This window comes from Lepidochelys olivacea (assembly GCF_965140295.1).
Source record: "Lepidochelys olivacea isolate rLepOli2 genome assembly, chromosome: 5".
Lineage (NCBI taxonomy): Eukaryota > Metazoa > Chordata > Testudines > Cheloniidae > Lepidochelys > Lepidochelys olivacea.
In genome coordinates, this window is record NC_140415.1 from 73354241 (window position 1) to 73376082 (window position 21842).

Sequence of the window (21842 nt, forward strand, 5' to 3'; positions counted from 1 at the left end):
TGAGATACCCTTGTTTATGCATCCAAGGATCATTATTAGCATTTTGGCCACATGTGTGGGAGCTCATGTTTAGCTGATTTTTCCACCATGACCCCCAAGTATTTTCCAGAGTAACTCCTTCGCAGGATAGAGTCCCCCATCATGTAAATAGGGCTTACATTCTTTGTTCCTAGATGTATACATTTAGCTGTAGTAAAACACACACTGTTTGCTTGCATCCAGCTTACATATCACTGACCTGTCCCCTTCATTATTTACCACTCCCCCAATTTTTGTGTCATTTGCAAACTTTATCAGAGATGATTTTGTTTTCTTCCAGGTCATTGATAAAAGTGTTAGAGCATAGGACCAAGAACTGATCCCTGTGGGACCCCACTGTTTACAATTACATTTTGAGACCTTTAGTTAGCCATTTTTTAATTCATGTAAAGTGTGCCATGTTGGTTTTATATCATTGTAGGTTTTTTTTAACTAATAAAGTTTTCTTTCTGCTCATGCACTTCTGACTTCAACAATTTATCATTTCTTTTCAACTGTTTTTGTCTCTGAATTACTATGGCTCTGGTAAGGCCTCTTTGAAAATGACTTACTGAAAAAGCATATATGTTCATTTAGTATTATAAAAGTCACTTTAACACTACCCAGAAAAAGCACTACTAGGGAAAATGTTACAGGGAAGCAATGGCCCTTGATTTCTTGCATTCAGAGGGAACTACTGGCATTTTAAAATTTTCTTCTGAAAAGCTGTGAGCACAAATGTTTATCATCCATCTTCTCTACAGCTTTATGAAGGATGTTCGAACATTTAAATCATTTCAGAAAATGGCTTAACATAAATTTAGTCCATCTTTCTAGAGCCAAGGAAGCCATTCTTACATTAACCCATATGTCTTACACTGCAGCTTCAGAGCATCCATCTGCACATTGCAGCAAGAGAAAAGCTCTGGCTAGTATTTTTTTTTAAAATGTGTGCTTAAGTTAGGCTTTTAAATGCACACTTTGGTATCTAAATAGGTGGGTTTATTTTCAAAAGTGCTAAGCACCAGTGTTTCCTACTAACAATAAAAACATTAAAGTTCCACAAGATTTGGCCCATTGCTTTAAGACTTTGCTGTAGTGTCTGTGGTTTGCTAAAACAGTTGAGCTAAATTCTTCTGTTACATCCATGAGATTAATTTGTTCTCTCATCAGGCTAGGTTTATTCCCTACTATATCCATATTACAGGGGGAAAAAAGGCTAAAACAAAGATACAGGGGACCCAATTAAGCTCAGAATGTAGCTAAATGGGAAAGGGGTATAGCACTGTTCACTACATTCAGGTACTTGTTTATCTTTAATGGTTCTTCATTTGTACATTCTATAAGCGTTTGGTTTAACAGACTATGTAGGGAAATGTTGGGATGACAGACCATTATTACTTAATGTAGCAAGAGACGTGTGTCTTTATAAACAACTAGAGCTGGGAAATCCCTTTAGGAAAGGGACATGGGTGTCATTATAGATAGCTCAATGAAAAACTCTGCTCAGTGTGCAGCTATCGTAAACAAAATGCTAAGATGAACAAGGAATGGAGAATATTATGAAAGACTTTTCAGATAAATCAGTGGTGTGGCCTCATCTGGAATACTGCATGCAGCACAGGTCACCCCATCTGAAAGGGAGTATTTCAGAATTGCAGGGGGTTGAAAGGCAATTATCAAAGGCATGGAGGAAAAGTTGGAGAGATTAAGATTGTTTACCTTAGAATGGAGGTAAATAAAAGGGGACATGATAAAAGTATGTAAAATAATGAATGGTATGTAGAAGGGGTATCAGGAACTTCTGTTCTCCCTATCAAATAAGACAAGAGCAAGAAGACATACAATGAAATTTTGAAAAAATGTAAAATTCAAAACGGATGAAAAAGTAATATTTTTCCACATGTGATTAAATTGTGGAACTCATTGCCACAGTAAGTGACTGAGGCAAAGAACTCAGCAAGTTTCAAGAAAGTATGAGACATTTACATGGATGACAAAACTAACCAGAGTTGTTGTAATTAATAACAAACTCTTTGTAATGGACATTGGCTTAAACCCTGAATCATTCAGTTTAATCTCACAACTACTAGAGATCAGGATGTGATTTAGCGTGAGGGCGATTGTCTCAGATCTGCCAACTGTGGGGTTCTTACACCCACCTAAGCAGCATCTGGGACTTGTTACTGCCAGAGACAGGATACTGGAGAAGATGGATGTCAGGTCTGATCCAGTTTGGCAATTCCAGTAAGTTCCTATTGTCTTAAATAAATCTGAACACTCCCTGTGGTTAATGCTCTATTGTCTTTCCCCTGTTCTTGTTTGGGTCTGAGGATTTAACTAGCTAACTTGTGCCTGAAGGTTCTTTGGAGGAAGCCCAGAAACTTGACTGGCTCTGTTTCATTTAGTTTGGAAGATTTGTACATGCTATATTCCTTCATATGAGAGAGGAAAAGGGGGGAGAAGAAAAAAAATTCTGAAGTCCTTATTCAGACCTTCCTCCTGGGGAAACTCATTTCATTTCCTTTCTCTCCATGTTTTTGAATGCCCCTTGTCCTTCAAACTCTTTTTTCTTTAATTTCCCTCTCCTCACACCCTTTTTACTCCTATCTTTTTATGTACTGTTCATTCCCCTTTCTGTTTACATACTAGACTGCTGGACCAAACATTTCCTTCACACATCTGATGATTGCATCTTTTGCACTCAAGTCTTACTTCCTGGAAAGTGCTCCTGGACATGTATGTTTGCACACAACTGGAGGTTGGGTTGAGATAATTTTGAAAACCTGATTCTTAGTGGTGTTGGTAATGTAATTAGATCAGTGGTGCCCAAACGTTTCCTGTCACACTGCCCCTTATCAGTAATGGAATCTCTCTGTGCCTTCCTCCATTACTGCACAGGTGGCTCAGCAACTTGGGCTGAAGGCGGAGCTGGGGGCTGAACTGGGGATGGGGGAGGCACTGGGACTAGAGGGCAAGGCTGGGCTGGGGGGCAGAGTGTAATTGCGGCTGAGGCCAGAGCTGGGATGGGTGGCACTCCCTGCCCACTCCCTGTGGGGGCTAGCCCGGGCTCCCCTGAATGTTCCTCCACACCCCCAAAGAGGGCATGGCCCACAGTTTGGGGACCACTGCACTGGAGTATTATGTATTTAAAATACAATTAGACACTTCTGATCAACGAGGTGCGTACTGAAGAACTTGGCATATTTGCTCTGTCTTCCATGGTAGTATGTTTTCATTATTTTCCAATTCAATGACAGATTCACAGGTGACTTTAGAAACACTTTTCCTGATGTCATTTTGCAGCTTTTGTTTTTGTCTTGATGTGATAGGAGCCCTTACTTCTAATGCAGTATTAGGTATGTTAGCATTCATCTTTTCTTTGAGCAGGATGCAGCTGTTTAAAGTCACTTTTAAATCAGCATTTGAACTGGTGAAATCATCTTCTACAGAGGGGTTTATAGACCACCAGGACAATGAGATAATCCATACTTTATCTTCCTCATTTAACTTTTTCCAATAACCTTCTAAATATCTGCACTGTCTTCCTGCAGTGCAGATGCAAAACAAGCTTGTGAATTTCTGGATACAGCAGTGTGGTTGGAATTCTTACTCCTATATAAACCTTTGAAATACCTCACTTAGGGCTCAACTGTGTCTTTAATGTACAGCTCTGCTTTGAGGGCCATGTAGAACCACAACACCCCAGGAGGAGCTTGCTTGCTGCTATGCTGCTTCAAAAGATGAAGCATTTCCCCTCACTCCCACTGCACAGCTGCCAACACTACAGGCTGATGTATGGAGGGATGGCTCTGCCTTCCTCCTGCCCTCTTTGGGGTGCCTCACATCTCAGGGCTGAAATGAGGGGAGCAGTCACAGTGCTATAAATCGTACTACAGGGGCACCTTTTACAAGACAGGTGGAGCAGGCACTTGTGAAGCTGCAGAACACAAGCTGGCTCTTGAAAGTGACAGGCCCAGAGTCTGTTTTTATTTCTACAAAGAGCATATAGCATGCCTTACCAAAATACAATCTGTCCTAGTGTTTTCTGTTCAAGACTTGCACTATTTCAAAACATATACACTGAACCAAACACAGCACTGAGATGAGGACAAACACATGAATGGATTTTATGGAGCAGGCCGCAATTTCTGCTAAACTTTAACACAGGGGAGAGGCTCTACCCACCCATCATCCATGCTCTCCTATACCAGTCATTTAATTGGTTCTAGTATGGGGTACTGGGCTCTTACCGTATAACTCTGGGTAGGCTCTCCTCAGCCTACTCACCAGGACTCAGCTCGCTCTGATCCTATCCCATGAGCCCAAGGCCCAACACCAAACTTCCAGGTCTTTTACCTTTGGGAACAGTTTGGTTTTTTAATCACACTGGGTACTGACTGTAAATTGTGGCGATTTAACAACTCAACCAAGTACCTCAGCTAGGTACTAAGCACGATCCTACTTAAAAAACTGTGGCCTGAAGGTGGTGGAAGGACAGCAAAAGACTCCCAGGTCCTCTGCCAGTTGGCCCATAGGATAAAAAACTCCAGCCTGACCCCAAAACGGGCAATCAGCTTGACCCATAGCATCTGTCAGACCTGATTCCCATTCCTAGTTCAGGGTGGGGCTGCTGGAATGGAGCTGGAAGAAGTTCCACATCACTCTCATTCCAGATTAAATCCTGGCAGCTGTGAAATGCTGGCCAATCAGCCCCTCTCCTTCCCAGCTGGCCAGTGGGTGTCAGACTCCAAGGGGAGGGGGGGGCTGGAGCTGCCTGGTATCCCTCATTGAGTGTCTGCCTACCTGACTGCTGAGACTGTCCTCTTTCCCCAATGGGCCCATTCAGTTTCCCCCACCCATTGAAGCAGATGGGTGGCATTGCTTATTCTACAGGACTAAGTCTGTTCTCAGAATTTGCTATTGGTATTAAATACATGAGAAATATCTTTGCTTGTTGAGAATTTCAATGCTGCTGACATGTCACATTCAGACACAAATTCTTTTATCTGTCAATATATTGTATTTCTGACCAAAACATCACCTCTCATTCTCATAATTACACTGTTCAATTCCCAACTATCTTAGATGTTTTTAATATCTGTCACATCTATTTTGTAACTGCTATTTTTTATTCGTCATAACTGTTTCTTCCATCTCAAATTGTTCATCTCTATAGTTCCAATATTCTTTCAGAGTAACTGGAATATCAATTTCATTTCCAGACCAGCCACACGTCACTTTCATGCTACAGATCAATGTCCCTCACTGGTGTTTACTTCAATTGTATTCATTCATAAAGAAATTATTTATACACATATGGGGAAGGGGCATATTTTCGGTTAAGGTTCAAGCCTGGCCTCATAACAGGCTCAATTTATCCCCATAAAAAACCCTGCAGTTCTGAGTTCTTGTGCCTTTAACTCTCCAACTTGTGTCTGCAATCAGATAGCTAGAGGCACAAGTGTTCAGATTTATGCCTAGAGTTGAAATGTAGGAACAAAAGTGTGGGCACAAGGGAAACTATCCTTCCGAAAGAGTATCCCATTATATTTCAGCAGAAATTTTCTAACTTTTTTATTAGAGCTCTGCACATTTCACTAGTTCCATATTTACCGTCTTGATTCAGATGCTATTAGTTCTGAATTTATTTCTGACATGGGTTTTTGGGCAAAAATTTCAAATGTAGGCATTTAAACTGCACCTTCAAAATATTACATGTGCATCTTTTGTATACATAAAATTCAGCTGTGCATGAGCAAAGAAGTATTTGTTCAAATGCTGGTAAGCTAGATGCATAAATATCCATCTGTAAATGCAGTTACCCATTTGGCAGGTGACAATACTCATCTGCACATGCAAGTGACAGTATTATGCTGGCAATGGATACATGCACAGGCAAGTGAACCTTTTATGTTGGCAATGGGTGCATGCAAGTATGTTCAGACTGCAATTATGATACAGATATTTCACAATGTAGCCCTCTGTGTTCACACTGCACATTTATCTGGCCATTAGTCCTTTTATTGCTCAGTGTTGTTTTTAGTCATTATATAATTATCTCAGAGTAATTTTCCAGTCTTCTCATCTGGACTTTTTTGTTTCTGTTGAGACTTATGGTAACATTGATCAAACAATATGGGTATGCATAAACTACAACCTTACTTATGTATTTGTGTATTGGGTAAACGTATTCACGTACTGAAAGTCTGTCATTAGATATGTCCAACTTAATGGCAGTCAAAAAGTGAAATTAGTCAAGAGAATGCAACTGAATCCCTACCCTTTGAAAAAAAACTGGAAATAACAGATAAGGAAATATCACAATTGTCCTTGCTAAATTTCCTTTTCTTTAGCATGAAAGACTGATTATCTGGTAGTTTTCCTCCACAGCTTTAAAAGTAATTTGCTGGTAGATTTGGAAAAAAAAAATCAATGCATTCATTTTGTGAATAAATTTAGAAGAAGCTTTTATATTAAGTCAACAATGTACCTTTTACATTTATATTCCAAATAGCAAATTCTTTGCTTTTATTTTCTATGCAAAAATTGGTATGAGACCACAAATTATTCAAAAGCTATTTTCCTCTTGAACCATGCAAGAGAGAACTTGCCACAGCTAAGTGACTCCACTGAATTAATAATGAGCACAAGCAAATGTTGGAAAATAGTCTTAAATGGGCAATGATTTAACAGCTGCATCTCTTGGAACTGACAGGCCTGACACTTATGTAGCATGCTACAGGTTTTGTTTCTTACTCATAGACTTTAAGACCACAAGGAAGCACTGTGATAATCTAGTGTGACGTCCTGCACCTTGCAGACCACAGAACCTCACCCACTAACTCCCATAACTGACCCATAACCTTTGGCTGAGTTACTAAAGTCCTCAAATCATGATTTAAAGATTTCCAATTACACAGAATACACCATTTACTCTAGTTCATACCAGCAAGTGAACCATGCCCCATACTGCTGAGGAAGGCAAAAAATCCCCAGAGTCTCTACCAATCTGACCCTGGGGGAAATCATAGGCCCTAACGCTGTGGGTGCTCCAGGTCCGCAGAACCCAGGGGGGAAAATTGGTGGGTTTTAAGTACCCACTGGCAGTCCCCCTACCAGCTCCTGCCTAACGGCAGGTCTCGTGGATCAGCACCCTCCCTTCCCTTCCCGCGCCTCACACCCACTGCAATCAGCTGTTTCACAGCATTCAGGAGGCTCTGGGGGAAGGAGGAGGAGCAAGGACACGCATGCTCAGGGGAGGGAGTGGAACTGGGTGGGAAGAGGCGGGGTGGGACCTTGGGGAAAGAGGTGGAGTGGGGGCAGGGTCTGGGGCAGACCCGGGGGTTGAGCACCCCCCGGCACTTTGGAAAGTTGGTGCCTGTGAAGAAAATTCCTTCCAGACCCCCACTATGGTGATCAGTTAGACCCTGAACATGTGGGGAAGACCCACCAGCCAGACACCTGGGAAAGAATTCTTTGTAGTAACAGAGAATCCTCCCCATCTAGTGCCCCATCTCTTGCCATTAGTGATATTTGTTACTAGCAGTCACAGGTGGACCACAAGCCATTGAAGGCAATCTCATCATACCACTCCCTCCATAAATTTATCAAGCTCAGTCTTGAAACCAGTTAGATTTTTTGCCCCCCAGGGCCTGTTCCAGAACTTCACTCCCGCAGCTCCCATTGGCCAGGAACGGCAAACTGTGGCCACTGGGAGCTGCGAGCAGCTGTACCTGTGGACGCTCAGGTAAACAAAGCATCTCGTGGCTCACCAGGGGCTTACCCTGAACAAGATGCAAACCAAGTTTGGGAACCCCTGGGTTAGCTAAACAAGTCAATCTCCTTAAGTCTCCTCTCACAAAGTAGGTTTTCCATTCCTCTGATCATCCTAGGAACCCTTCTCTGCCCCTGTTCCAGTTTGAATTCATCTTTCTTAAACATGGGAAACGAGAATTACTGTATGCCAGATGGGGTCTCAGCAGTGCCTTGTATAATGGTAATAACACTTCCCTATCTCTACTGGAAATACCTCTCTTGATCCATCCTAGGATTGCAATAGCCCTTTTCATGGCTGCATCAAATTGGCATGTGCTAATGAGGTACTTATGTGGAACTGTTAAGCAGCTGACAATATAGGAATTAATACATCCTTTCTCTATTTATTAGTAGCATTAGCATTTCCTTTTCCTAGACACTAAACATAATAGGTGGAAAATGTTAACATTCCATATACAAGATTACTCAATCAAATCTTTGTCATCATTTAGGGATTTGAGGATTCTTGCATAGAAGGATAAGCCTTGTTTTGTTTTTGCTTAGTAAGGAATTATGGGAAAGCAGATAGTAACTATTTGCTAGTTATTTCTTTAGCCATAATATTGGTGCCTCAAAACACCAGACAACCGGAATTCTCAAACTAAAACTTTGTTTTGGGAGTGTAATGGTGAGAGCATATTTCAAAGTCCAGTTATCACTCAAAAATAGTATTACCTTTGCTAGAAAAAAAGTAATATTAAAAAACCCAAACACAAGAAAGTCTGGAAATAATTAAAGGATTCAGCCAGTTTCCCACAGCTGCCTAACAATGAGAACTTAGAGGTTTCACTGTGTAAGTTGGATATTTGGGCTCAGCTCTTGCAAAGAGTTGTGTGAGAATGGGCCCCCTATCCTTACAAGGAGCCTCACTGAAATCGATGGGGCTCCATGTGGGTATCCTTGCCCATGCTGACCTTGCTGCAGGATTGAGTGCTTAATTACTTCACTAGTCACTTTGAAAGACCAGGACTAGGATGCTAGTGCTGTGCTGGGATTCTAGGTCCTAATGGGCAGTTGTCCACATCAGTAGACGTGCCATACGATTTAACAACTTGTAGCTATCAACAACTGTAGAGGTCTGACTCTGGAATAGCAGGGATGTTGCCACTCAGGACAGAGTGCATGGACAAAGTTTATGCCCCTTAAGTTTAACAAATCAAAAAGGGAAAAAAAGAAAGCACATATGTAGGCATGAGAAAACCTGTTTTCTAACCTAGATCTCCACTGGCTAAAACTGCTCTTTCTGATTCTCTTATTGGGCCTTGTGTGGCCAAAAAAGAAGCTCACCCTGGGTTTTGCTCACATGTCAGGCACTGATGACAGAGGATGTTCACAAAACACAGCTGTCCAGAAACGAAGCTGAAAGGGACATGACACCCCATCTGCCTACTGGAACTAAGATTAAAATGCTCTTCTATGGTCAATTGTTTAATTCATCAAGTGAAAAACAAACATTTGTGTGAAAGGAAATTTAGTAGTTGGAGAATGAATGGGGCAAAAATGGGAATAAGGTATTTTTACTGTGGAACTTAAGTGTGGAGCATTCACTACAATACCTTAAAAACATAAGCCATTCCCTGACCACCACCTCTGCTTTAATGGCTAATGTGGGAAACATTGCAGAGCCTTGACCACGTAAATTTGTGGCTTCTTCTCAACTTCCTTCAGCTAAAAGCCTCAAAAGACAGAAGTGTTTCTTATGGACAAGAGGATCAGCCCCCAAAAACCTTTTTATATTGTGACTTAGACACCACATATCTCTGCAACCTCCGGGTTATCCCTTATCCTGAACTCATTCTCCCAGATCTCCTGGGTCTGTAAATATACTCATAACCATCTCTACAACATTGCTTGTGACTGTCACTGCCTCAGCTACACCTCTACTGAAATCCTCATCCATGCCTTTATCTCCTCTCTCCTGGACTACTGCACCTTGGTCACTGTGACCTTAAGTCCCAGCTTTGCAGATTCCAGCATATGCAGAATGTTCTTTCCCACTCACTTGTATGAAGCTGCATGACAATGACTCACATATTAAACCTCCACTGGCGTCCTACACATTTCAGAATCCAGTTGAAAACTGATCGCTTTGGTTTTAAGACTCTCCATCTTACACTACTGTATGGATAGTCTTCCTTTACTTCTCTTTTCGGTCTAGCTATAGCTGTCTTTTCTTACAGTCTCACTATTGTTTGAGAGAGCCTGTTCCTCTGCAGTTCCTGTCATCTTAATAATTATCCCTGTCTCACTGTCTCTGTATCCCATTTCAAGTCTCAGTTAAACACATTTTATCCCTTGCCTAGGCATCTTATTTCCTCTCTCCCTGTGCTTGTCTTCTTCTTCTTCAGGGGTTACGTTACTTGTTTCTTCCCATTACAACTAATAATGACTCTTGATCCTTCTCATAACTACAGGGCTTAAAAAGCCAGTTTTCTACACTTTTAAAACATCAGGTGTATCCTATTTAAAGGCCCCACTGTGGAACCTTTACTCATGTAAAGGTAAGCATTTACTCATACAAAGAAACCCAATGAAGTTAAAAGTGCTCACCAACATAAGAGTCACACGACCTAACTAAAAGACTACATCTGAGGTCTGAAATATCGAGGCCCCATTATACTATAGCTATAATGTACTATAGCCACCATTTTTCAAGAGAGGTAAAACAAAATATAATTATGATATATGTGCTTTGAACATTGCACAGAAATTGAAAATACTCTTTTTTTCAGTGACACATGACATCAAACCTGGAAAAATAACACTTTCTTAATTTGGAGTATCATAAACAAGGCCTTGGTGTAGAGGATCTCGGTGACAATCAACATGTTAAATAATCTTAGTCACATCTTTAAATAAATTCCCAAGATATTTCAGTTGATTGAGCCCATGGAATGCATTTGTGGTAAGCTATTGCTTAGGATGTTAGTGTTGAGTTCTAGTTTTCTGCAAACAGTATAATTCTTTGTACATACCCCCATCTATGCCCACTTTAATAGCAAACACTCTTTCCTTCAGCGATTTTTAGAAACTCATGGTCTGGGGAGATATGCTTTTGAGGCCAAAAGTATTGCTGCATGTTACCATCTTCAGCCTCTGTGCAACTTCTTAGCCTTTTCAACTTATTTTGTTTCCTGCCCCAACTAACAGAAGCATGCATCATGTGGTAGCTTTGGACCCTTAACTTTAGAAAAGCAAAATTCTTATTGACTTGAATAGGAGTTTTGATTTAGTAAGGACTGCAGGAGTTTGGCCAAAATAGCTATCTATAACTTCAGTTAATGTGCTCTAATACAGCAGCTGCCATTATTTGCCTCCTAAAACACTTATGGGCTAAAACAATAATGACAATGTAGAGGGCTTTTATTTAAGCCACTTAAGCTAGCTAGGCATTAGCTGTCAGGTCAGGCATTTTCCTGATCTAAGAAACCTAGTAATAATTTTTTTCTGTATCTGTTGTGCTCCACATATTATCAATGGTACAGCTTTGCTCTACAGTATCTATCTTGTCCTAGCAATTAATGGCTGTTAGTGTAGCCAGCTGGAAAACAGGACTTTTTTCTAAACATACTATCAAACTAGATCTAAAATAAATCTCTCCCCATAACATGGCATCTTTGGCACAGCAGCATAGTGACCTAAAACAGTTTGAAGAGCAGGATTAATAGGGAAGTAAAAAATGTTTTGATGAAACAAAGAAAATGTCTAATCATTGTTCCGTAGGAGGTCTGTCATTATACCTTGGCACATGCCTTACCATACCATTTTATCAGTTTTGCATTATGTCATATTAGTGTCCCTTTCATACAAAGGCAATTCAATTAGCATATTTTGTCTGTACTATTAAAATGCTATTACACTCACCCATTCTTACATAAAGTTTCAAAAATGCTTATTATAAGAAGCAGGATTGATTTAAATAGTGTGCCTTTCTATTCCTGCTCTTTTGCATCTTTGACAAATTGAGAGGGGGAGGGTCTATTCTTCTAGCGTTTAAAAAAGTAAGCTCTCACTAATTTTTTATTTTAGACCTTTAAAATTTGGGTAGTAAAAATAATGCCTATATAATTGAAACAAATGAAAACTTGCAGTTGATTAGTTTTATAATATGTTGAGTGTATTAGTATGCCCTCTTGTGTTAAACAAGGGAATATTCAGTTGTTTATTGTCTTAAAGAAAGATCAAGCAAGCACATAAAATATTCCAAAAGCTAGTAGCAGCCTAGTGCTTGACCTAATTTTAAGGACAGACACAATCTGTCAATGATAAATACACTAAAAATGGGATTTGCAGCTGTTCATATATTAAAAAATAGAATAAAAATAAATTTTCCCTTACAGAACACAGCAAGCTTTTACATATACGTGTTCTACTATTAAAAATTCATCTTATTTTTTCTGATTTTATAACTTTATTCACAATTAATTAAAACTAAATTATCAGATTAGATGAAAACACAGAAAATGTGAAGATAAACTGACACGATATGAAATCTTCAGGATAAAGAACAAATGTGGCCAGGAAGGTTAAAGGGGAAAGAAAGTATATTAAACTAACATTAAGATCATGAAATGAACAGACAAAAGTAAGGAAGTTGGAAGTTAAAACTGTCTGCATTCTTTAATTCAGTCTATCATGAATCAAATCTCTTGGTACCCAATTTTATATAGAATTTCCATGCGTAGATAGATTTACAAATATAGTCCCTGAGATGTGCCACTGTGTACTAATCTGAGACCCAAATATTACCATAGGAGCCCCTTCAAGGTTTAGACAAAACAGAATGACTTGAGGTAGAATGCATGGCATAACTCTGGATTTTGTTTTGTCTGTTTATAATACTGTTAAATTTACTTACAATATTTTTTCTTCTTAAGAGTAAAACAATTTCCTTTTTACTCAAATATATGAGAAGTGACCCAATGGATTTATACAGTTCAGGTACACATTAATATAGTTTGAAGGTGCAGATTGATTTAACAGAATATTATAACTTAATCTGTCATACAAATATGTATTAAGGGACTTCAAATCCCGATTATTAACCCAACAGATTGACATATTTTATGAGCGACTATGATACTGTATATCATACAAATCCATATTTACAGGCACTTATTTTATAATCATGTCTAAGCATACTTAAACACCCCAATTTGTGTGTCACTGCAATAATCCTGTGACTGGTTTTTAGAACCATAATGTTTTATTACCTCAGTGAAACTGCTATGAATTTGCAAGATCTGTGTCCTAAAAGCAATATACCACATTCTGGCTGAGAACAAAGTTATTCATCTGCTGTAAATTTACCTTTCCTAAATTAAATAGCTTAGTTGTTCAAACACTTCACTCACTCCTCCCTGCCAAACTCACCCCCAATAAAATTACCCAAGACAGAACTGATTAAAGCATACAAAATGTCATTGGGAATCTAATTATTTTGTGAGATGGAAACACCTACTGAAAAACACAAACAAACACACCTATCATTATCAACAATTATTTTTTCTGCATTTCTATAATTTACAAATGCTTGAACAAACATTTCCCCTAACTATTAGAGGAAAAATAAAGATTTCTAGAGACTTTGACCCCTTAAAGTCAGGCCATTCAAATGAAATTTAACAGTTGAATTTCTGATTCTTGGAAGCCAGCTGCGTAATGGAAATACTGACACAGCCTTAACTCTAGCAGTGGGAGCAGCATGGCTATAATAAATGAATCACTTACCATTTTCATGATTCTTTCCTCTCTCTAAGTGCAAAATAGAGACTTTATCTGGCTCAGGCATTAAACTGTCTAAGAAGGGAACTGCTAAAATGAATTATTCACTTGAAGTCACTGGGGAAAAGAAGGCAAAATGGTAGTGGATGGCCAACATTAGAGTTGTTGCAGAATAGAATTTCAGGAAATTGGATCCAAGTCAGAAATTCAATTACTTAATGAAAGTGATCCTGTTTCACAGTAAGTCTTAGACCTATTAGAACAGGTCTCTGTCATGTAAATCTTTTTGTGGACTACTGTTGGCAGATTTTTTTAAAACACCGTGAATCTTCTACTACTGCCTGACTTCTCTCAAGTTTCCAATGAACATTTTTTTTAAAAAAAATCATATTGCAAAATCCCTCAAATTTTTTAATTGTAGGATTTGAAAAATGTTTGGAATTTTGTTTACTATTTATTTTTGAGTATTCCTTTATTTTAGTGGGAAAATCCAGTTACAGATTTGCCAATTGCTGTGTCTTTTCTCTCCCTTTCCCCCTACCCCTTCACTTTGAAAGGATTATATCTAAGCCTCTGGACCCAATCATTCAAACCTGTACTCAGAAGTAATCTTTTTGTTAATAGTCCATTGACTTCACATGGATAAGAGAAACTTATTCAATGAGTGCAGTTTTAGGTCCCAAGCCCGCAAATACTTATGCATGCACATGGGACTGCTCATGCATTTAGTTGCCTGAACAATAGGGCAAAATCCTGGTCCCATGGAAATCAGAGGGAATTTTTCCATGGATTTCAATGGGGTCTAGATTTCACCCTTAGAGTTTAGTGTCTCTGCATGTACATTAACACACACATACATATGACATCATCTTTCTTGAAATAGCTTGGGTCTTCTCTCTATTCTCTCATATTTATGCTTGCTCTCAGTTCATAGGTAGGCAGACAGAGAGAGAGGATGCCTGGAGGCATGAAGTCATGCTACATGTCTGTCTTTCAGGTCTCCAGGGAACCTGCTGCAGGTGGCCAGCAGGAAGAAAGAGGAAGAGGGGCAGAAGGACTCCGCCGCGCCTTCCCTCCAGGCTCTGCTGCTGGGGATCGCTGGACAGCTCCCCACTGGCCACTGGCAGGGCCTCCTTTGTGCTCTTACCGCCCCGGGGCCAGGCCCCACCTACTGCCACCTTTCCCGTGCAGCCGAAGACGGGGACAGGAAGAAGCGGGGCGCAAAGCCCGATGTTTCGGAAAAAGCGTAAATGTGAGCGAATCCAACGGTCTACGCTGAGGCGGGCATTGCTAGGTCCGGGGAAATCCCCGCCTCCAGTCAGGCTTCCCCATTTCTCCCTAGTTCAGAGCTTTGGGACGTGCATGCCAATGCTTCCAGTCCACATCGGGACTGCAAATCATTTAAAAAGAAAAGGAGTACTTGTGGCACCTTAGAGACTAACAAATTTATTTGAGCATAAGCTTTCGTGAGCTACAGCTCCCTTCATCGGACGCATGTTAGTCTCTAAGGTGCCACAAGTCCTCCTTTTCTGTTTGCGGATACAGACTAACAGGGCTGCGACTCTGAAACAAATCATTTAAGCATCTCAGGAAGAAGGGTCTGGAGTTGGGGGGTTATTTCTCTCCCTATAACTAACTGTTTGTGAACAGGTGCAGTCCTAGTTCCCCGTTAGAAACAGCCACACGTCCTGGCTCAACAATTCACTCCTCCAGCACTTCAGTGCAAAGGTTTTTATGGCTGCGGCCAGATCAGAACCACCATACACAGGCAGGGGCATGATCGCTGCCTCTGTCACTGTAATTCTGGGATTTCCTGTTATTCTGAATCAAATCGAGCAATCTGTTTCAAGCTATTCCCAAAATAATAACCCGGGCAGGGGAAAATTCCTGCATGCAGCCCTTTCCCCATGAGGTTAAATGAAATACAGCCGGTACCGCATTCGTATCCTATTGAAACCGATACTGTTACCTGTCAAACTTTTAGTATCATAGCTGCACCTTTTGCTAACAAGTAATTAGAGGCCACATTTCCCCCAGTTTTGGATACAAATTGGGTGGAATGAGAAATAATTTGCAGATTAATGTAAACAGGCACCAGCAAATCTTAACTGCAGAGATTTCTGAGTGCTGTGCTCGTCAGGGTTGCTGGCTGCGCTGCGCGTTGACAGCAGGTGGTCAGTACTTGCAAAGGGTTTGAAGCACCCACCGGGGCAGGGTCTAGGAGGGTGGAATATTGTTACGACTGGTGATTGTGGTTATTAATTGTGCCTTGTTGTTGCTCCGGCGGGACGATCCCTGGTGTAAGTGCCCCGAGGGAGAAGACGGAGGGACCCTTACCTGCCCGAGCAGCTCTTGCAGCACGGCTCGCCGCGCCGCGCCGCGCCCCGCCCGGGCTCCGTTGCACTGCAGGGAAGGTGGAATTCCCCGCGCAGGGGCGGAGCAGCGCTCGCGCTGGCTGGCAGCGACAGCTGCTCCCGGGATTCTCCCCGCGCCCCCTCCCGTCCCTCGCTCCTCGCCTCACGCCGCAGCTTTCCCGTCCTCCAGGTGACGTCATGCCCATTGTTTTGGTTCGCCCGACCAATCGGACTCGCCGGCTGGATTCTACGGGCGCCGGGATGGGCCCTTCGTGGCGGCGGCAGGACTCGCCACTGCCGACCGTAACGCATTGCGCAGGGTGCACCACCGCCTGGTCCTCCTGCAGCTTTAACAGCTCTGACATGGAAACGTCGCTGCAGTTCCAGCCGGGCTTCTGCTCAGAGCAGGAGCAGCAGCGCCCGCGCCCGCATTGCCAGCCGCCGCCGCCGCCGGGCCAGGGCAAGCAGAGCCTGCTCCAGCAGCACAGCCCCTGCCGCCAGTGCAACAACTGCACCTACTCCGGGGCTGCGGCGGGGGACAGCCTGCCGCTGCTGCTCCGCACTTCCTCGCCCCTGTCGGGCGCTTTCAGGACCCACTCCTCGCCGCTCTCCTCCTCCGCCGCCTCCTCCAGGCAGGGCAGCCAGCTGAACGTGAGCGAGCTCACCCCCTCCAGCCATGCCGGTTCGTCCAGGCAGCCCCACCCCCACCAGTACCACCAGTGCCACCACCCCCAGCCCCAGTACCACCAGTGCCAGAGCCGGCAGCAGCAGGCAGCCAGCCCCAGCAGCAGCGTCAGCAGCGGCAGCACCCACCCCCACCCCCAGCCGCCGCCGCCGCCCCACCAGCGCCGGGAGAGCAACCCCTTCACCGAAATAGCCATGAGCAGCTGCAGGTACAACGGCGGCGTCATGCGGCCGCTCAGCCACCTGAGCTCGTCCCGCAGGAACCTGCAGGAGCTGGACTCCGAGTCCCAGCCGCTGCAGCCGCCGCTCTCCAGCCCCGCCGCCGCCGCCGCCTCAGCCCCGGAGATCGTGGTGTCCAAGCCGGAGCACAACAACTCCAACAACCTGGCGCTGCACGGCCCCGGCCCCGGCCCCGGGGGCAGCGTGGGGGGCGGCAGCCAGAACAACAGCGGCAGCAAGTCCAGCAAGAAGAAGAACCAGAACATCGGCTACAAGCTGGGGCACCGCCGAGCGCTCTTCGAGAAGCGCAAGCGGCTCAGCGACTACGCGCTCATCTTCGGCATGTTCGGCATCGTGGTGATGGTCATCGAGACCGAGCTGTCCTGGGGCGCCTACACCAAGGTACCTGCCCCTCCCCGCTCGCCTCCCTTCCAGCGCGCTATAGCTGCCGGCCACTCTCTCACTCCTCCTGCTGCTGGGCTTGCTCTCTCCCGGGCCCCAGCCTCCTACCCTCTCTCCAAGGTCCCAGCCGCAGTTTGATCTGTCCCCTGCGGGGAGCGACTCCCACCCAGTGCATGCCCTGCAGACACGCTCCGCATTCACTTCCACTAGGCGGGCAGACACGCCTGCCAGTGTCACCAGTGTCCGTCAGGCGCTGCTCCTTTGCCACATGCCCTACAAACCTGGGAGGGGAAGGATGAGAAGGACAGCGGAGGAGGGAGAGCAGGGATTTAAGAACAATTTGAAAAGAAAAGTGTATTTTCTAAATCAGCCGTTTAAATCGCCACGCTCAGTTTTTCATTCTGCCAGCCAGGGTCAATTTCTTTGGATTTGCATAATGCTGTAGACTTGAGAGAAACTTTTTTTTCCTCTCGGGCTAGAGCGCTCCATCCCATTGGCAGTCCCTAGAGTAAATTGGTTTCCCAGTGGTGTTGGCTGTCCCACCTGTACTGGACCTGCTGCTGAAGCAATGACAAGTAGCCCTTTTGATTTAGGGCAGCTATTCTTCATCCTTAAAAGAGAGAAATCAAGTCAGTAATCCTGGTCTCTGTTATGCAAGATAGATTTTCCCCCATCACAGTTCAGAAGGATGAAGGACAAAAAGTCTTTTTATAAAGGTGTATGTCTTTTCATGGACACTCAAATGTTTTTCTGTTGCAGGAGTCGCTGTATTCATTAGCTCTAAAATGCCTTATTAGCCTCTCCACGATTATTCTGCTTGGTCTTATTATTGTATACCACGCAAGGGAAATTCAGGTAATGTTTCACTTTATAAACTACCAAACATTGAAACTGTCGGTAATGAAAAGACTCAGTTTTCAAAAGGCATTCTTCGGTGAGTAATTACTTTTTTCCAGTATGTCAGAAAAAGTTCACTTTGTTTCTACTGAAGTTTACTGAATCTATTTCAAAGGGATCTTAAAGAGATTAAATATAATACATTGATATTCTTATTAGAAGTTATAAAAATGTCTGTAATATGCTGCATAATCATTTATTCTGAATGACTGCATAGAGTATTCTGTGCACACTTGTTGTTTTATGCTATAAGGGGAACTTTTTAGCCCAGAATTTAGAGCTATATTATGCTGATCCATACATCCTCATTAGATCACATGATTAATTGTAGAGAGACTTCAGTCACCTCTAGATATGAAGTCTTCACCATACTGCCCTAAACACTGAAGATAAGACAATAGTTGGGAAGAAAAAAGATAAATGAAACAAGCCATAGAATGTTTAAACTGTGAACAGATTTTTTTAATGCCACAGAAATTACAGGCAGTTAGTAAAGAAATGTGAGAAAAAAAGTGTAATGGTCAACTAAGTGTTGTCTTCATTAGTATTTTAAAATGTACCTTTTCAGGACTTGTAGACTTCCTTCCATAAATAAACCAAATTTTCAAATGGGATTTTGCTCAGCTAAGGAGTGAAGTATTGTATTTATAATCAAATAAGGATAATCTCCACATTAATTTTTCTTTGGTGTTTTATTCCTAGATGTATATAATCCTATTGTTATTTCTGACTATAGAGAACTTGTGGCTTAAGGCAGCAGCGAATATTTTCAAGGACAAAGAAACTTGTTTGTGTTGTATCAATTAACAGAAAGAAAAATGGAACACTTATAAAGGAACTATAATATAATTGTGGTTGCAGCTTGTTGGTCCCAGATATTAGAGAGACAAGGTCAATGGATCAACTTCTGTTGCTGCAAGAAAAGCTTTTGAGCTACAACAAAGTTGGTCCAATAAACGATATTACCTCATCCACTGTGTCGATCTAGAATATAGTTGTTATATAAGCGTAAGTACAGGCTTCTACCTGCTAATGTTAGAGTAAAAGAATACTGTTTTATCTGAGACCATTTGCAAAATAGGACCCTGATCCTGCAGTCCTTATACATGCAAAACTCCCATTTCTGAATCGGGCTCTAGTTTCTTTGCACTAAGATCATAGAGCTGGGAAGCCTGTTAATTTAATTCTTCTTGAGTAGTTGCTGTGGAAGTGTTAATATAAACTATTGGAGGACTTAAGAAAAATAGAAAAAAATAAGTTGATATTTCTGTAATGCAGAGTTCTTTCCCCTCCACCCCAGTGTTTCTCATAATGAAAACTGTAGAAGTATGTTATGTAAAAATGTACTTAAAAACGACCTTCCTAGATATTTCAGTTTCTGTATGCAATTCTGTTAAGAAACTTTAAATAGAAAATATAAAGAAATTTTAAGATAAAATCAGTTTGAAAAAATTTGAGTTAATTTTCCAAACTACAGTAAAATAAAAATTTTAAAAGTACTCAAACATTTGTTCATTAAATAATCGCCATGACTAGATGATTTAGATTTAGATTATTGCCCTCCCCCAAAAAAACAACTCACAACCCTAACCAAAATAAATAATAATAATAAAAAAGCCCTAACATTTCTGAAGTTTGGAGAAGTCAATGTTTTGTAGAGAAATGTGCCTACAATTGAATTGATAAGGGAACTCTAATCTACAACAAATCTAAAAAATATACCACTGATTTTGTCCTAGGATTTTGATTAGTACTGATTGTTTAGAAAGACTGTAGATTTACATTTGTCCGCTAAATTTTTGCAAATAATAATTGCTACAGCTGGTAATAAAGCTGGAGCTTGTGCGTCTTTCTGTATGTGTCTTCTCCAGTTGTTAACAAAATATAAAATAATCCAGGACTTCTGTTCTTCGGCTTATATATATGAAATCAAAGACCTTACAGTAAGGTTGCCAACAGCCCCTTATTACAAGGGATGTCCCTTATTTTTTTTTTATCTCTGTACAGCAAGAAATACCCCTGGTGAATGTAGGTGAGTACTGCTGCTTATTATTATTAATAAATAATGTTGGGGAGGGGAAGGTGCTAAGAAAACAGTCCCTTATTTTTGAAATACAATGTTGGCAACCCTACCTTACAGTGCCTCATTTGTTTTTCTGGTTGGTAATAAACAAAAATGCAACTTTGGTTGCATTTCTGTGAGTTCTTCTGGATTTAGTGACCCTCTTAGAAAGCTTCCCAGTAAATGACATGATATAGAATGAGTAACACCATCTACTAGCTTAATCAAAGTTAATATAGTTTAACACTGCCTGACAGCATTAAAACTAAAAACATACTTAGTTGCAAAATAGTGATACAGTTTCTTTTCATCAGGAAGGTACTATAGGCTGCCAATAGACATTGTAGGGTTCTGGATAAACTGCAGATCTTCAGGGCTCAGTTTATTTACCTGGATAACGAAGAAGGAGATCAACATGGGAAAGGGCACTATACCACTTTTAAGCTGACAACATTAAATATCCTCCTTATTTAGAGACAACCTACTTAAAACTTTTTATTCACCTTTCTGTAAAAAACAAACAAAAGCAACATAAATAGCCATATAAGTAGCAAATAATAACTGGATGTATAAGTGAATGTTACACTTCATGTCTGAATACAGTGGACACAATTTAAATATTTTGGCTTGTAACAGAAATGGTGAAATCTATTCTTCAATTATTGTTCCATGAAAAATATTGCATAATCCTACTAACAGTAGATTTAAAGAAGATCAAATTTTTATCCATCTGTTTTCTGAAGGGACATCTATAGTGTCAAATTTTTAACTTCTGTTAACTTCAATGAGAGTTTATCTTGAGTGAGGACTATAGGATTATATTTATAGAGCTGTGCATACTTGACAATGAAGGTTTTATTGTTTGGTTGTTTTTTTTCTGGAGGCTTGTTTCAATTAACTATTTGTTAAAAGAAAAGGAGTACTTGTGGCACCTTAGAGACTAACAAATTTATTTGAGCATAAGCTTTCGTGAGCTTCAGCTTACTTCATCAGATGCATCCGATGAAGTGAGCTGTAGCTCACGAAAGCTTATGCGCAAATAAATTTGTTAGTCTCTAAGGTGCCACAAGTACTCCTTTTCTTTTTGCGGTTACAGACTATCACAGCTGCTACTCTGAAACCTGTCACTATTTGTGTAAACCTAATCTCAGATGAGGATTAGAATGGAATCAATGCCCAAACACAGAAGTGTTGAGACTGTGCTAGTCAGTACAGTGCAAATTAACAGGAACTCGTTGAGTTAGCAAACAATATTCTGGGGATTGGAAGAATATCCATATTCTCTGTTTGTAGTGTGATACGTTTTACAATTGGAGGGAAGCAACGCTACTTGGAAATAAGAGGTATTTGTTCGACAAAACATGATGCAGAGTATTTTGTGACAAATGATGAAAGTTTACAGATTGTTTCTGCTCTCAGAAGTTCTCTTGACGGCACCTGATGGCCTAAAATGCCTACTAGCTGGAATCAAAATTTCTTCTTCATTTTCAATGACATATTCCCTTGAGCTACTGCTAATGGGAAGTCTGAACAATGTGTGGTTCAGTCCTTCACTGTATTGGAGGTGAATGTGTGCTACCAATTTAAATGTCTGTTCTGATGTATTCTGATAGTAAAACAGTCAAACTGGCAATAAAGCTAAACTTTGCAGCTTGCCTGTCCAG

At 41.4% G+C, this 21842-nt stretch overlaps 1 protein-coding gene and 1 long non-coding RNA gene across 3 annotated transcripts in view; one reads left to right on the forward strand and one right to left on the reverse strand.

The window, feature by feature from the left end:
• LOC311520646 overlaps positions 1–16028 on the reverse strand; it is a 102037-nt gene extending 86009 nt beyond the window's left edge. For both annotated transcript variants that reach the window (XR_014711651.1, XR_014711652.1), the window contains exon 1: positions 15898–16028. This is a non-coding gene — a long non-coding RNA (uncharacterized lncRNA). The remainder of the gene's footprint in view (positions 1–15897) is intronic.
• An 84-nt stretch (positions 16029–16112) lies between these two features.
• KCNN2 (potassium calcium-activated channel subfamily N member 2) overlaps positions 16113–21842 on the forward strand; it is a gene marked incomplete at its 5' end in the record, with an annotated part of 107512 nt that continues 101782 nt past the window's right edge. The window contains 2 exons of the mRNA XM_084628238.1: positions 16113–17219; positions 17979–18074. Of these exons, the coding sequence (XP_084484364.1) occupies positions 16113–17219; positions 17979–18074 (1203 nt within the window). The remainder of the gene's footprint in view (positions 17220–17978; positions 18075–21842) is intronic.